The sequence below is a fragment of the Curcuma longa genome, unplaced genomic scaffold (genome assembly GCF_044706935.1).
Source record: "Curcuma longa cultivar G26 ecotype Majalengka, Jawa Barat unplaced genomic scaffold, ITB_CL_G26_1.1 contig_10373, whole genome shotgun sequence".
In the NCBI taxonomy this organism is placed as follows: Eukaryota; Viridiplantae; Streptophyta; class Magnoliopsida; order Zingiberales; family Zingiberaceae; genus Curcuma; species Curcuma longa.
In genome coordinates this window covers 1-14,486 of record NW_027428587.1, presented here as the reverse complement: position 1 = coordinate 14,486, position 14,486 = coordinate 1, and the positions used below count along the sequence as shown (strand labels likewise).

General features: G+C 40.1%; 1 protein-coding gene and 1 non-coding gene across 2 annotated transcripts; one reads left to right on the top strand and one right to left on the bottom strand.

Annotated features, from left to right (window-relative positions):
- Positions 1-1,589: 1,589 nt before the first annotated feature.
- Positions 1,590-3,938, bottom strand: LOC141815796 (uncharacterized). Its single transcript, XM_074703678.1, has 4 exons — positions 3,547-3,938; positions 3,183-3,457; positions 3,015-3,114; positions 1,590-2,958 (listed from the first exon to the last, which is right to left on the bottom strand). Exons 1-4 carry the CDS (start codon positions 3,936-3,938, stop codon positions 1,590-1,592), a joined length of 2,136 nt encoding a protein of 711 aa, XP_074559779.1.
- LOC141815798 (small nucleolar RNA R71) lies at positions 3,350-3,454 on the top strand. Its single transcript, XR_012600610.1, has one exon. It is a non-coding gene; the product is annotated as a small nucleolar RNA R71 (small nucleolar RNA).
- Positions 3,939-14,486: the final 10,548 nt, after the last annotated feature.

Here is a 14,486-nt window from a genome sequence, read left to right as displayed (position 1 = left end):
CTGCAGAAAGTGGAACCCTGTGTCAAATTCAACCTGATGCAACATCGCCCAGATACAATATAGTTCAAGTTTCCTAACAACACCGTCGCTTTCAGCTCTAGCAAATATAGTCTTGGTCATAACGCGGTGAATGTATCTAAAAACTGGGTTTTGTAGCAATGAGGCTTTGGTCTTTGAAGGATCATAAGGTTCTTCAGAAGTTGTAAGCTGTTTCCAGAACTTGGTACTATTAAACCTCTTATCAAAATCCCTAGTCGCTCCAAAAGGTATCCTAAAACAATTGTTAAAATCTGCTAGGGTCCATGAATATTCAGTATTAAACATCCTAAAGTTAATAGTTCCTTCCTCCTTATCATCATTGGTGTAGTGGACCTCTAGGGAACTAAGGAATTCCAAAGTTATTTTAGGGTAGGTTGGAAATCGATCATTCATTAAATCTAACCAACCTATGTTATCAAACATCCAAGCTACATCATCCTTAATTCCTAACACTTGATTGTATATTCATCAACATAGCGAGAGCAAAGAATTTTGCGGGAATTTAAACAATTATACCTTTGCCGTTGGTCGTCGTTCCGAAAGATGATGCCATATACGTTGTCGGAGACTTCCCCGGAGGCTTTTCGTTTCCCTTTGTCAGTTGACTTGCTCTTTTCCTCTCGCTGGAGCTCTTTCTTGCTCTGGCTCCTTGCTCTTCCTCCTTTCCGATTCACCTCCTACTAGAACCTCCAGATCTGCGGAATCTTTTCAACATTTTGCATGTTCCAAATTGGGAAATTGTAGATCTGAAACAAATCTGGGATTTTTGTGTTAGATCTGCAAGGGAAAAAGGTCAGATCTAGAGAAGGAAAGGTGTTAGGAACAAAGTAAAAGGGTTGGAAAAGAGATTTGGAAGAACGGAAGAGGAGAAAAGAGGAAAAGGAGGCTGGTTTTTTGAGGCGCACGGCCGTGTTCTAGGGTAGACACGGTCGTGTTTTCTATTTATAGCATAAGGGGCACGGCCGTGTCTAGTAGACACGGCCTCAAACAGTCGGTGATCTGTTAGGAAGCACGCCCGTGTCTAGTAGGCACGGGCTCGAGCAGGCGGTGGTCTGTTGAGAGGCACGGGCGTGTCTCTGAGACACGGTCTGGAGTTGCCGCAGCTCTGTTATTCCACACGGCCGTGCCTTTGGGGCACGGTCTGGTGTAGGCGCGTCTCGGTTGTAGGGCACGCCCGTGTCCAATAGACACGGCCTCCAGTGGTTATTGCTCTGTTTGATCACACGGCCGTGTCTGATAGACACGGCCAAGTTCATTCTGCCCTTTTATTGAGACACGGCCGTGTTCAATGGACACGGCCGAAAAGCTGCTGGTGCCAAATGTGAGGCACGGCCGTGCCTATGAGACACGGCCCAGCTCTTATTTCTTCCCGAACTTCAAAATTTCCTGCAAAAATAGGAAAACTTATTAGCAACTCACAAAACAAATCAAAGAAAATTAAATGCATATGAACATAAAAGAAATGTAAAACAAAAACCCTTGGGTTGCCTCCCAAGAAGCGCTTGTTTAAGGTCATTAGCTCGACCCCTTTATTCCTTATTGTACAGGGATCATTGGTTGCCCTTTCGCAACCTTCCCCTGGGAGGAACTTTGTATTTTGTTGTTTTGGAACATAGCCTCCTTATTTGCCCGGCCGGAGCGGGCATCCTTTCCGGCATGGTTGTTGGGTGGTACTCAATCTTCCTCTTCTTCGGTTGGATGTCTTCCAACCGGCAACAATGAGTCTTTTCTGGCAAGTAGGCATTTGAGTCCAAGGAGAGGTTGAAGTCGATTTTCTTCTCGCCCACTTCTAGAGATAACTTACGGTTTTTCACATCAATTTTAGCTCCAGAAGTGGCGAGGAATGACCTTCCCAAAATGATAGGGATAGACGGATCTTCTTCCATGTCAAGTACAACAAAGTCGGTGGGGATTATGAACCCCCCGACTTCCACCGGCACATCTTCAACTATCCCTTTTGGATATCTGCAAGTTTGGTCCGCTAGTTGAATGGCCATGGGTGTGAGCTTCAGATCCGTAAATCCACATCTTTCACTTGTCACATGTGGGATAATGCTGACGCTTGCTCCAAGATCACAGAAAGCTCTTCCAATTGAAATATTACCAATTTTGCAAGGGAGAAAGAAGCTACCTGGGTCCTTGAGCTTCTGAGGAATCTTGTTGTTTAGAATCTTCTCACTAATATCCTCAGTGAGCGCCACCACTTTCTTTGGCCGGGTGATGTCTTTGTTAGAAATTAGCCCCTTAATAAATTTTGCAAACTTAGGCATCTCGGTGATTGCATCGAGAAGGGGCACTTCTAGCGTTAAGTCCTTCACCCTATTGTATAACTTTTCAAATTCCTCATCCTTTTGCTTGTAAAGGAGCCTCTGCGGGTAGGGGATATTTCTCACATATGATTTACCATGTTGAATCCCAGCGGGTGAAGCGGTCTCAACTTCCTCCATTGTGTCTTCAATATCGGGTACTGAGGAAGGAGGTTGCACAGCGGCTGGGGTGAAAGATATACCTTCCCTAGGAGCAGTCACTTGAGGCTCTCTGTCCTTCAAGGTCCGTCCGCTCCTAAGCTCAATGGCCTTGCAGTGCTCCATAGGATTAAAGTCTGGCTTGCCTGGGAGTGCACCCACTGTTCTGGAGGAGAGGGAAGAGCTTATCTGAGCAATCTGTGTCTCTTGCATCTTCATCCTCTTGTCGTGGTCATCAAGCTTTTCATTAATCTTGACCACGTCACCTTGAAGTTGCTCCAGAATTTTCAGGATTTTCTGGGTGTCTGATACTTCTTCACTAGGCTTCTGCGCATTTTGATAGGAAGGTCCTTGGTTGTTGTTGTTGTTGTTGGGTATGAAAAATTTGGGTGATTCTTCCAACCCGGATTGTAAGTATTTGAGTACGGGTTGTTCCTTTGATTGTATGTGCCAACTGCATCGCATTGTTCATATTGAGGAACTTGAGTCTGAAATGCTACAGCTGGACACATTTCAGTTGTATGGCTAGAATCTCCACATACTTCACATGTTGTTGCCACCGCATTGACCTTTCCAATACTCATGCTCTCTACCCTTTTGCTAAGGGCATCTATCTGCGCATTCAGCTTAGTCAAATTATCCACATTGTATTTCTCCCAGGAGTTCTTTGTGTATTACCTCTCTCATTTGCCCATTGATGGTGGTTGAGTGCCACATTCTCAATAAGTTCTTCGGCTTCTTCCAAACTCTTATTCATTAGAGCCCCTCCAGCAGCGGAATCCAAATATACTTTCGTCTGATAGTTGACTCCGTTGTAGAAGGTGTGAATAATAAGCCATCTTTCCAAACCATGATGTGGACACTTTCTCAGCATTCCTTGGAATCTATCCCAAGCTTCATATAAGTTTCTCCATCCATTTGTGTAAAGCTTGAGATTAAATTCCTCATATGGGCTGTTTTGCTTGGGGGATAGAATTTGTTCAGAAAAAACTTTTCGCACTGCTCCCAAGAAGTAATGCAATTCGGAGGTAATGAATGATACCAGTCTTTAGCCTTGTCTCGGAGAGAAAATCTGAAAAGTATCAACCTCTGATTGTCAAAACTGAACCCTTGTGTTCTCCTGGTACTGCAAGCATCGGAGAATATTTCTAAGTGCAAATTCGGGTCCTCATGTGGCCCACCACCAAACTGATTCTGTTGTATCATAGCAATAAATCCCGGATTGAATTCAAAGTTTGCTACATCAATGTTTGGTAGGGCTATGCAAGATGTTGTTCCTCTCATCTGAGGTGCTGCGTAGTCTTTCAATGATTTCTGGGCCATGTTTGTTGATGATTCTTCTTGACTATTTAATCTTTGTGCGTGAAGTCTCCTCCGATAAGTTCTCTCAATTTCGGGGTCAAAAGGAAACTCCACTGGGTCGGCCCTGCGCATGCACACAATAGAAACAATTGATTAAATTGCCAGAAAATAAATGTTGCAAAGAATAGTACCAATGAATGTATATGAAAAAGAATAAAAAGAATGAATGGAAGCTATGTGTATAAAAGAAAAGAAAAGAAAAACTTAATGTGCAAGTTTAGTAAAAAATTACGCACGATCCCCGGCAACGGCGCCAAAAACTTGATGCGCGTTCCGCAAGTATACGGAATGTCGTCAAGTAATAAAGATATCGAATCCACAGGGACCGTGGAATTAATTACTATCCTAGCACAATAAGAGTGGAGAGATTGTTGGAATTGGTTTGGTGTGGGGGAGATGGAGTGTTCTAGAGTTCCTAAACCTTAATTCGAAGATAGAATTCGACTGTGACAATGTATGGGAAGCGACTCTAGGACTTCGGATTCCTCGGGGTATTGATTGATTGACTTGGATCCTCTATCATTCCTCAATTATTACACAATTGTAGGGATTCTAACCAAATTATCCAATTAGACCTCGTCAGGTTTCCTCGGAATAAATCATTGGTGTTCTAATGTTACTTAGGTTGGTTTGAGATGATTCTAGATAGCCTGGTTCAAGACTCTCCTGTGTCACGCAGGCGTCCCAGAGTACTACTAGATTCCTACCCCCTGTCACAGGGTATCCCAATAGAGACCTCTCCCCAACGCTAGGCAACCGTTAGTTATCCCTCATAAACATTATCCATAGTTTAAACAATCCTTCGGAAAGTCCGGTTAAGACTCTCCTCCTGTCACGAGGCGTCCCGGGTGTACGATCCTAAGAATTCCTCAAACAATGAATAATCTCTACCCTCATGGATTTATACTATTCACAAGCATATCATCAAACAAGCATAGAGCATAAATCCACAAAGCAATTGCCTAATAACATCATAGAACATGGTAGATTATCAAATCACAAGTTTACAATCATCCAATAACCCCGATTCTTCCTAATCCTAGAATCTGGAGGACTACTCCATATCGGGGAGGTTACAATACAAAGAAGAAGAGTAAAAATAATACATCCTATTACAAGAAATCTAGAGAAATCAGGAAATAAGACTTATCAATGAAGTTCTTCTTCTCCGGACTGCAATCTCCTCGAAGGTGGAGATGTAGATGTGATGGAGTGTCCAAGCGGATGAACGGATCGTCGAATCTGGCTCCGGAATGAGGCGTCGGTGGCTCTAGCACGCTCCGGTGGCTCTCTCCAAGTCTCCCCCCTTTCTAAGGCCCTTAAGGGGGTCTATTTATAGGCCCCCACAAAAGACCCTAAAAATCAGCCAGGCACGCCCCCGTCACACGGCCGTGTCTGGGAGACACGGCCTGAAGTGGTCGCCCAGCTGTGGATGAGGCACGGCCGTGCCTGTGAGGCACGGCCAAGTGTTGTGATGTTCTGTCCTGAGGCACGGCCGTGCCTGTGAGGCACGGCCAAAGCAAGTCTTCACTCGGCTGGGAGACACGCCCGTGCCTGTGAGGCACGGGCTGAGGCTGGCCCTTCTCTGTTGGAAAACACGGCCGTGTCTGAGGGACACGGCCATGTCTTGGCATGGCTTTGTGGAGGACACACGCCCGTGTCTATGAGACACGGCCCAGGGGCTGCTCTGGTGGGACACGGCCGTGTCTGAGGGCACGGGGCTGCTCTGGTAGGGAGACACGGCCGTGTCTGAGGGACACGGCCATGTCTGAATTCTGCAGGAGGAAGGCACGGGCGTGCCTATGGGGCACGGCTCAAGGTGGGTTGTTCTCTGGTTAGAGACACGCCCGTGTGCTGTAAACACGCCCTTTGGAGGTGATGAGACACGGCCGTGCCTATGAGGCACGGCCCTGTCTTGCCTTATCTTCAATGAATGCTCCGTTTCGCCTATTTTGCTCCGTTTTCCGTCCTGAAACACACAAACACACAAGCAGTCCTCCGAAACAGGAAATAAAGAATACGATGCCAAATGCACAGATAAGGGTGTAACATACACAAGATAAAGCATGAAAAGCATGAAGATGTGCAATTAAAGTGTAATAAATGGTTATGTATCCTATGCACATATGTTAGTTTCAGCCCCAAGGGTCAATCATGAGATGATTGATTTGAGATTTTCGTATCATATTTTAATAAAAGATAATATTTTATGTTTATTATATTTACTTTATTTTTGTACAAAGTTGAATAACTATAAAATATATCCAAGTTCTGTTCTATAGCATATCAATTATTTGAATTGATTGTGAGAGACTATAGAGAACACTATTATTAATTAATCATGGTCAAGTATTAATATACAAAGACAATATTAATGCATTGAGACTAGCATGTAAGTTAATTGATGACTTAATCTCATAAGTTATGGATATGAGTTATAAAATTAACATGAGTATATCTTAGAAAATATGTATTAAATCGACTCGTCATGAGAATGTTTCATGGATTATTATACGAGTTATAAACATTCTCATAGTGACTATTAGTATAAATAGTCGTTTGACTTGAAGTTACTATGATTTTCTACATATGGAATTATGTATTTTAGTATCGACAAACATCACCTGTAACAAAGTTGATTATAAAGTTGTTCACTAGATATGCAATAACTTATACGGAGGGATGTAGATGGAATTTGTTCATTCCATATAACAGAAGTGATATCTGTGGGCTCCTTGATTAAGTATGACTTCATGACTATGCTCAAGTAAGTCAATATGAGATATTGAGTTTATTTGGTTAAGTTAGTAGAGACATAGATTGATGAGAGGATAACACAATCTATCCCTCGTAAAATAATTTAGATGTTATGGACAAAAGGACTAAGGTATACAATAAAGTAGTTATAGACAGATTAAGTCGAATCTACGACATTTTTGTCACTTAGATATCCATGATACATTTTTATATGTCACTCATTGTTTGTCTTTAAAATGAGATTTTAGAATCATTACTTACGTTATGAGAACTTATTGGGTTACATATAAAGAGTGCATCGATGTTGGAGTTTAAGGGGAGAATTATTGGGATTACAATTAAATACCCACATTGCAAATTTGAAGTTTAATTTAAATTGAGTGTAAGTTTAATTCTGAAATTGATTTTGGATCATAAATTTGTTGGATTAATGGTTTAATCCAATGTGTATTTGAGATTTTCAAACAGGCCCAAACCAAATAAGGTCCATGGTTTTAATATTTACATTTGTAATTTTGTTTGCATTATAGGATATGCATAAAATTCGAATAAGTCTTATTAGATAAAATTTGGAGGTTGAGAAATTTTCGAACACGATCTTATTAGATAAGATCATGTCAATCCTAAAGGTTAGGGTTCGATCTCAACTTTAAATATTAGCTAGCACTACGGTGTAGACTACGTGATTCTCTAATTGTGCTTGTGAGATGGGCGGCGACGGCTGTGCTCGTATGGATACCATAGAGGTGCGGACATTTTGCATGGATCCTCGTCTTCATCTTCCAAATTCGTAAAGGTTTGCGCATCGAGAGATAATATTCTATAACAAGTATTGTGGTTTTATGTTTTATTTCGTTATGGAACCTAACAAAGCATATATTTGATATTATACTCAATGATGCTGAACACTAGTGATCATTAGCATCACTAATCTATACAGCTCTGATTAATTTTTAAACAGTTCTTAATTTTTCACTTCCCAAATATCGGAGCCTGGTAATATATTGAAACTTAAATCCCTAATACCAATCATGAGAACTGTCGGATTCCAATTTTGATTTTCAATCTTAAATTCAAATAATTGGGATCATGGTTTTTAGTTTTTTTTCTAGAAAAAAAAACAAATTTAGAAAGGAAAACAAGGATCCTTCCCTGTGTTAAAAGTTTGTTTCTGGCTTTAGGTAAAAAAAAATATTTGTATTCTTCTGCATTAGTGCTCCCCATTAATGTAATGCTTTTCTATGCTTGATAATTTGGATGCAGACTGCAAGAAATTCATGGAGATGGTTGAATCCATTGCCGAATCCTCTGGAAAAGTTGAAGAGAAGAAAGATAGCAAGGATGCGACTGATGCTGCTGGTCTCCTGGGCAATCTGAGTGTTGACGAAACAAAAGAAGAGGCTTCAAATGTGGTTTCCGCCGCTGTTGCTAAGCTAAATGAAAATCCCCAGACAGAGTCCAAAACCGAAGAGCCTTCTCAGGATTGACGAGTCTTTCCCAAAATAAGATAATTATCGTGATCTTAAAAAGGTTTGTCATGTTTAACGCGAGTATGTTCAAATTCCTGAGGAACGAAAGCAAGATCAGTGTTAGTGGGTGAAGTCATTCTTGCTCCGACAAATTGATTCCGTTGTGGAGAAATGTGTATGTTCATGGTAAGGCTTGTGTTTATTTGGTTTCTGTTGTGCTTTTCTAGCACAAGATTCCAAGTCTTAATATAAACTTTGAGGGCTCGTTTTGATTGGCTCTGTCGACTTAGTTCAGACAATCTATACTTCAAGTAACTATTACAGATAATTTTGCATATACTTTTTTGGACTATATATATCACCAATGAACAATCATACATTTTTAGAGATAATTTAACTTTTACTTTACATATTATATATTGATACACTACACAGCTAATTTATTTATCTCAAAATAATAAGCAATTTACTTTTATTTTATATTTTTCTTGAAAGATGTAATCTACTTGATTAATTATTATATATTTTTCTTGACTAATTCTTTTAAATAAAACTAAAAAATTTGATATTAAATTTGAGTATCTAGCTGCTTTCGGACTCAAATGGAGCATGCTTTACTTGTGAATGATTTATTACTTGGCACTGATTAAGAGGGCTATGCTATTTAGCTCTGTTCATACAGATTATTGGCATTAGGACGTTCATAGTTTCAATGATATGTGCAATACTTCGATGAGAGATGGATCTCTCGCGGAAAGTGGATCATATTGGATTGGGTTCTTGATCTCCAAGAGCACCTTGATTAGATGTGAATTGGTGTGTTTTCCTTTAGGCCTTCTCATTATTTCAAGGCATCGATTTAGTTATTCATCCTTCTATCTGTTGGCTTGTCGCTTCAATTGGTTTGGCCAACATGAATATTACCTGAAGTATGAACAAGAATAAACGCTGATATTATTTTGTAAACCATCACATTTTCCCTTTTGCACGAATGTTGCCGTGTTTGTTTCTTCAGTTACTCGTTCACAAAGAAAGAAAAAAAAGAAAGCATGTGATGTGAGACCATCGATCACAATTAATGGCGGAGCCAATCTAGGTGATTTACCTGGGCTGATTCGAACTCTTGAGCTACACCAATGATATATCCCGAGCTAGCTCTTAATTTTTTTTCTCCCCTCCTTAAATCCAAATTTTTTTTCTTCTCGTCGCTGTCGGACCTCCTGGGCTATAGCCCGAGTAATTATAAGCATGACTCTGCCCTTGATCACAATCTAGAGCATAAAAGCGTCGTCCCAATCACTATGTACAACATCCATTTCATCATTTAGCACAATCTAGAGTTGAAGACACCAATAAAATACAAGAAATTTTTTTTATTCCAATATGAGCCAAATAAAAAGACTAAAAGTGAACGTCTATGCAGCTGTATTTGCATCTCATTCTTCTATAATATAAATATTTATTTAAATAATTAACACCATTTTCCTTGCGTATAGGAAACCAATTGTTAGGTTTCTGGGAGTCCAGTTGAAGTGTAATTGGGGTATGGTCGAGTCTTTTGGATAAGGTTTCTAATTTAAGTCGAGAGGATTCAAATTTGGTTCAATTCAAGCTTGATATGATCACTTCAGGGCTGAATTAAACTTATTTTAGATCAAATCAAGCTTAGTCATGTTTTCCGATTCAGAGTAGTTTTCTAATAAGATCCTTATTTATTTCTTTTATTTTTTCTCCTCATTGTACTTTCCTCTCACGGTTCCTCTTTCCCACCTAATCTCTCTCGTGCAAATCTTGATCGACATCATTGTTGATCCAATCATTGTTGGACAATTTTTATTGGAAATATTATAGGAATGTATTGAATTGAAAATTATAGTATTCAATTCTGACTTATTTGTTAAGATGACCTGAACTGATAATCTCATATTGCCAAATAGAAAAGAACTTGAATGATTTGAGTTATTTGGAAGATTGAGATGTCTTGTATGGTCGAGTCTGAGTCGTTGAATCCTCTAGTCTGAGTCCCCAAGTCCGAGCTGTCGAGTCTGAGTCCCTGAGTGCTTCGAAACAAAGTCGAGGTCTACGTTCAACGTAATTTTCTTAAAACGGATTCCCCTTACCTCCATAATGCTTCAAGGTCGTTGTTGGTGGTCTATTTCTTAGGATACAATGACAAACTATGAATCTTCATCAAGTACTGGTGGTCACGTCGAACTGAGATAGTACCCTAAAACTATCATAGGTGGATCTGCCGAGCAAATGCACGACAAAGAGATAGTGAGGGAGCAAAAGTGGATGAAGATTATTTTTTTTTTGCACACCCCTACTTAAGATCATGACCTTCTCTTTTATAGGAGCTTCAACTTTAGACAACGTTAAATAATCGATTAATGACCATTTACTATCTTTACTCATCCGGATCAAAATGCCAACTGTTTCACCTGGGAGGATACAAATACGCCATTAACATTAGTTAATGCATTTGTTATGCAATTGAGCAAGTAGCAAATTTGATGCGGATGGCAAAAGGTTAGTTCACTTGGGCAAATTGTGCTCTGACTGTTTTGACATTCGACGTGTGCAGGTCGTGCTTGCACACGAGCCAATTTAGGTTAGTGCAATCTAGGCCTTGGATTTGCATCCCTCCTACGAACCCACGAGTGAGAGAGAGCCTCTTCCCCTGAATATGTTCTCAACATCAATGCATGTGATGCAATATAAACCAACAATAAAGCGATGAGACTCTCAATATGGGACTAAAAACCCATGCACATGCATAATAGAGTCTCCTTCATCTACCTTTTCTTATTTTCATTCAAATTTTTAATAATCCCCCACATGAATAGAAATAGGGTATGTGATAACATTCAATAGTTGAGTCCATTATATGACAAGTAGTTTTTATCCTTTGAACCTTCACTTGTGAAGACATGTTTGTATACTGATTAACAGTAGATACGATATCCTTGAACTGTTCTACCTATGTAAACATTGACATATCTCACTCTTGACTCTCCTTGATATAACTCAGTTCTCATAGGTGTGTTTGTCCTTGGCCATGAATATGCCTGGTTCTATGAAAAGTTCTAAGAATTGTGCCTTCAATTCTTTTCGAAACGGCCCCACTTCTTTCTTACATAGGTAATCTCTCAATAGTATTCTACATTACTCTACTAGATCATTAAAAGTCGTGTGCTTAACCTCTATCCTTTCAATGATCTATTAGGTCATTCACCCACAGGGAGCTACTTAGTCGGTACAGTTAGATTGCCCCTTTGAATCTAGTTCTTAGGATCTCCAATTTACATAGGTTAGATTTCTTTTGCACCAACATTCCTCATCGGCATCAAACTCATCCCTCACGATGAGCTTGCAACTAACTCTCTTTTTAATCCTTTGGTTAGCACATCCGTTAGGTTATTCTTTGACTTTACATAATCAACAGTGATAACTCCCCTTGAGAGTAATTGTCTAATGATATTGTGTCTACGACGTATATATCTAGACTTACCATTATATAGATGGCTCTATGCCTGGCCAATTACTGATTGACTATCATAATTTATACATATTGCCGACACATGTTTCAACCATTAAGGAACATCAACCTCTTCACCACATTTTTAAACTTAGATTCCATCATAGATGGTTATTATGGTATACTTAGAAGATTTTCATGAAATGACTGCACCTCCCAAAGTGAATATATACTCGCTCGTAGACTTAGAATCTTTCATGTCAGTTATCCAATTCACATTGTTGTATCCTTCGATCACAGTAGGATATTTTGTATAGTGCAGTCCATAAACATGAGTATATCTTAAGTACTTCAGTACTTTTATTATCCCTTTTCAGTGCTCAACACCGAGATCACTCGTGTATCAACTCAGTTTAATCACTGCGTAGACTAAGTCTAGCTGTGTACAACTTACCAAGTACATCAGACTTTCAATTACCTTAGAGTATTCTATCTAAGAGATACTCTTGTTATATTTGAGAGGTGTTCTAAGGTAATCGTCTTACAGTTACACTATTTATTGGATAAATAAAAATTTACTATTTTAGTACACATTCTCCATATGTTTGATTGGATCTTAAACTTATTTACTAAATATCTGCAATACGATTCATAGCATGAATGAATTTATGATTGGATCACAACTAGTGAGCATCTCTACATGTGCAATTATAAATGTATTGAAACTATCCCTAGTTGAGGAATTGATGAGCATAGACGTCATCGATTCTATCGAGACTAGCACATTTTAAACTCCTTAGTTTATTAAGCAGTCGATCTCACTACTAAAGACATTAGATGTTAAGAGTTAAACGTGGATGCTAGTTAAAGGTAACTAGTTCATTGGAGTGACCTGCCGTGAGACTTCATATGATTTTATATATATGCCAATGAAGATCTAAGTACAGTTTAAGTGCGAGTTTTCTTGGACTTGCGGTATTCAAGTCACCTTGGTCATGGAGACTTATATTTTGACATCTTAAGCAAACATCTCTGAGAAAGTGTGGACCTGGGATGATTGGGTATAAGTCGAAGTGTCCGAAGGTATTTGAATAGCCCATAGAGAATTCACGACTCTTTGTAAAAAGAGACATATACCCTGCGGCCGCTTATTAGGATTGTTACTAAAAGTCTTTGGCCAAAGCATAATATGTCAAGAGTATGGTACTTTTGTACACATGTACAAGTAACTTAAATCCATGGGATAAGAAAGTAAGCTTGGGCTAGGTGTGACGTAGTCAGTCTAGTGGGGACTAACACATATAGACCATATTCTGAACCAAGCAGGTATACGACGGTGAAAGGAATGAGGCATGTTTCAATATAGTTGCTGAAGGGTTTAGAAATGTTCTAGAATTAATTGTTGATTTTTTGATCAATTGGGGATCATGATGTACTACTACATGCCATTCATGATCATTCCGTAATTAATGATTAATTATGGATGGTTAATATAACTGAGAACCTATTGGGTCACACACATTACAAGTTCTCCGAAGGACTTAAAACGAGTTTGAAAATTAGATTCTCAGATCGAGAAAAATAAAGTCTGGTTGGATCGGACAAAGAAAAATAATAGACTTCATCTTGCGAAGATGAAATAAACAAAATTGATTTGGTTCAAATTAGAGGTGGTTTGATTATTAAACCAAACAATTTAATTTTAAACCAAATTGAACCAACTTGGTTTAGTTTATGATGGAAGATGTTTTGGCAAAATAGAAGAGATAGGGGGGATTCATCTTTTGAAGATGAAATGAACAAAACTAGTTTGAGTTAAATCGAAGGCCGTTTGATTATTGAACCAAGCGATTTAGTATTGAACCAAATTGAACCCGGTTCACTATAGTAAATCCTAAATTTTGGGCTCGCTACAGTGAATTGAGGTTGAACCCAGTCTGGTTTAGCCCTTTTCTTTTTCTCCCGGTTTATGCCTGATCACTGACCAGGTCTACTGCTTTTGCCCCACGCGAGAAGACCGTGCCTCGTGCGATTGCCGATTTCCTCGGAACCGACGAGGACGCTGTCGTGATCCTGCGTCCTACGCTGTAAAACTCCCGGAGGTTGGGTTTAAAAGGAGCTATGAGCGTCGAGGAAGAAGCATGCCAAACCCTATCCACGATCCCTCTTCTTCTTCTCCTCTCTGCTCGCCGTCGCCGTCGAAGCCGGATTGGGCTTGTCCTTCCGCTACTGATCACCAAAGTTTCCACTGGAGGATAAGGTAGAAGAGGACAAGCCAAAACCCTAGTTTTCTCTTCTCCTCCTCTACTCTCTGTTTCGCCACCGCCGAAGTCGGATTGGGCGTGTCCTACAGCCGCCGATCACTAGAGTTTCCGTTGGAGGATAGGCCAGAAGAGGAGAGGCCAACAACTCTAGTATCGTGTGTGTCCATGTTCTTCGTCCGTGAGAAACAGCTGGAGTCGTCGCCAACTTTGCCTGGTCGCTGGGAAAGGAAGAGAGGGAGTGAAACCCTAGCATCGTGCCACCTACTCCTTCATGTTATTAACCACGATCTCTTCCTCTTCCCTTTCTCTGTTTACTACCGCTGTCGACGCTCGATTGGGCTTTTTCCACCCATCACCGACCATCGGTGAACGTCTCCGCAAAAGAAGACACCATCCCCTCTCTTGCCGCCTGTGGGAGAAGGGCAATGCCGGAGTCTGCCATCCTCTACTCCGTTGTCTGCATGGGAGAAGGGCAACACCGGAGTCCTAGCATCACGTCGCTTTCCATCTTTGTCGATGATTGTAAACTCTAACTCATGTCATCCATCGGAGGAGAATAGAGGAACCACTGCCACGTCAAAGTCAGAATCACTGTTAGGTTGTAATCAAGGTTTGCTACCGGAAGCATGTAAAGCTTCTCGTAATCGTTCCA

Coding starts and splice junctions, on each gene's coding strand:
- LOC141815796 (XM_074703678.1), bottom strand. CDS start 3,938: ATGCGCAGGGCCGACCCAGTGGAGTTTCCTTTTGACCCCGAAATTGAG. Junction 3,458..3,546: donor CGAGACAAGGCTAAAGACTG/GTATCATTCATT, acceptor CAAGCAAAACAG/CCCATATGAGGAATTTAATC. Junction 2,959..3,014: donor TCTAGCCATACAACTGAAAT/GTGTCCAGCTGT, acceptor AATGCGATGCAG/TTGGCACATACAATCAAAGG.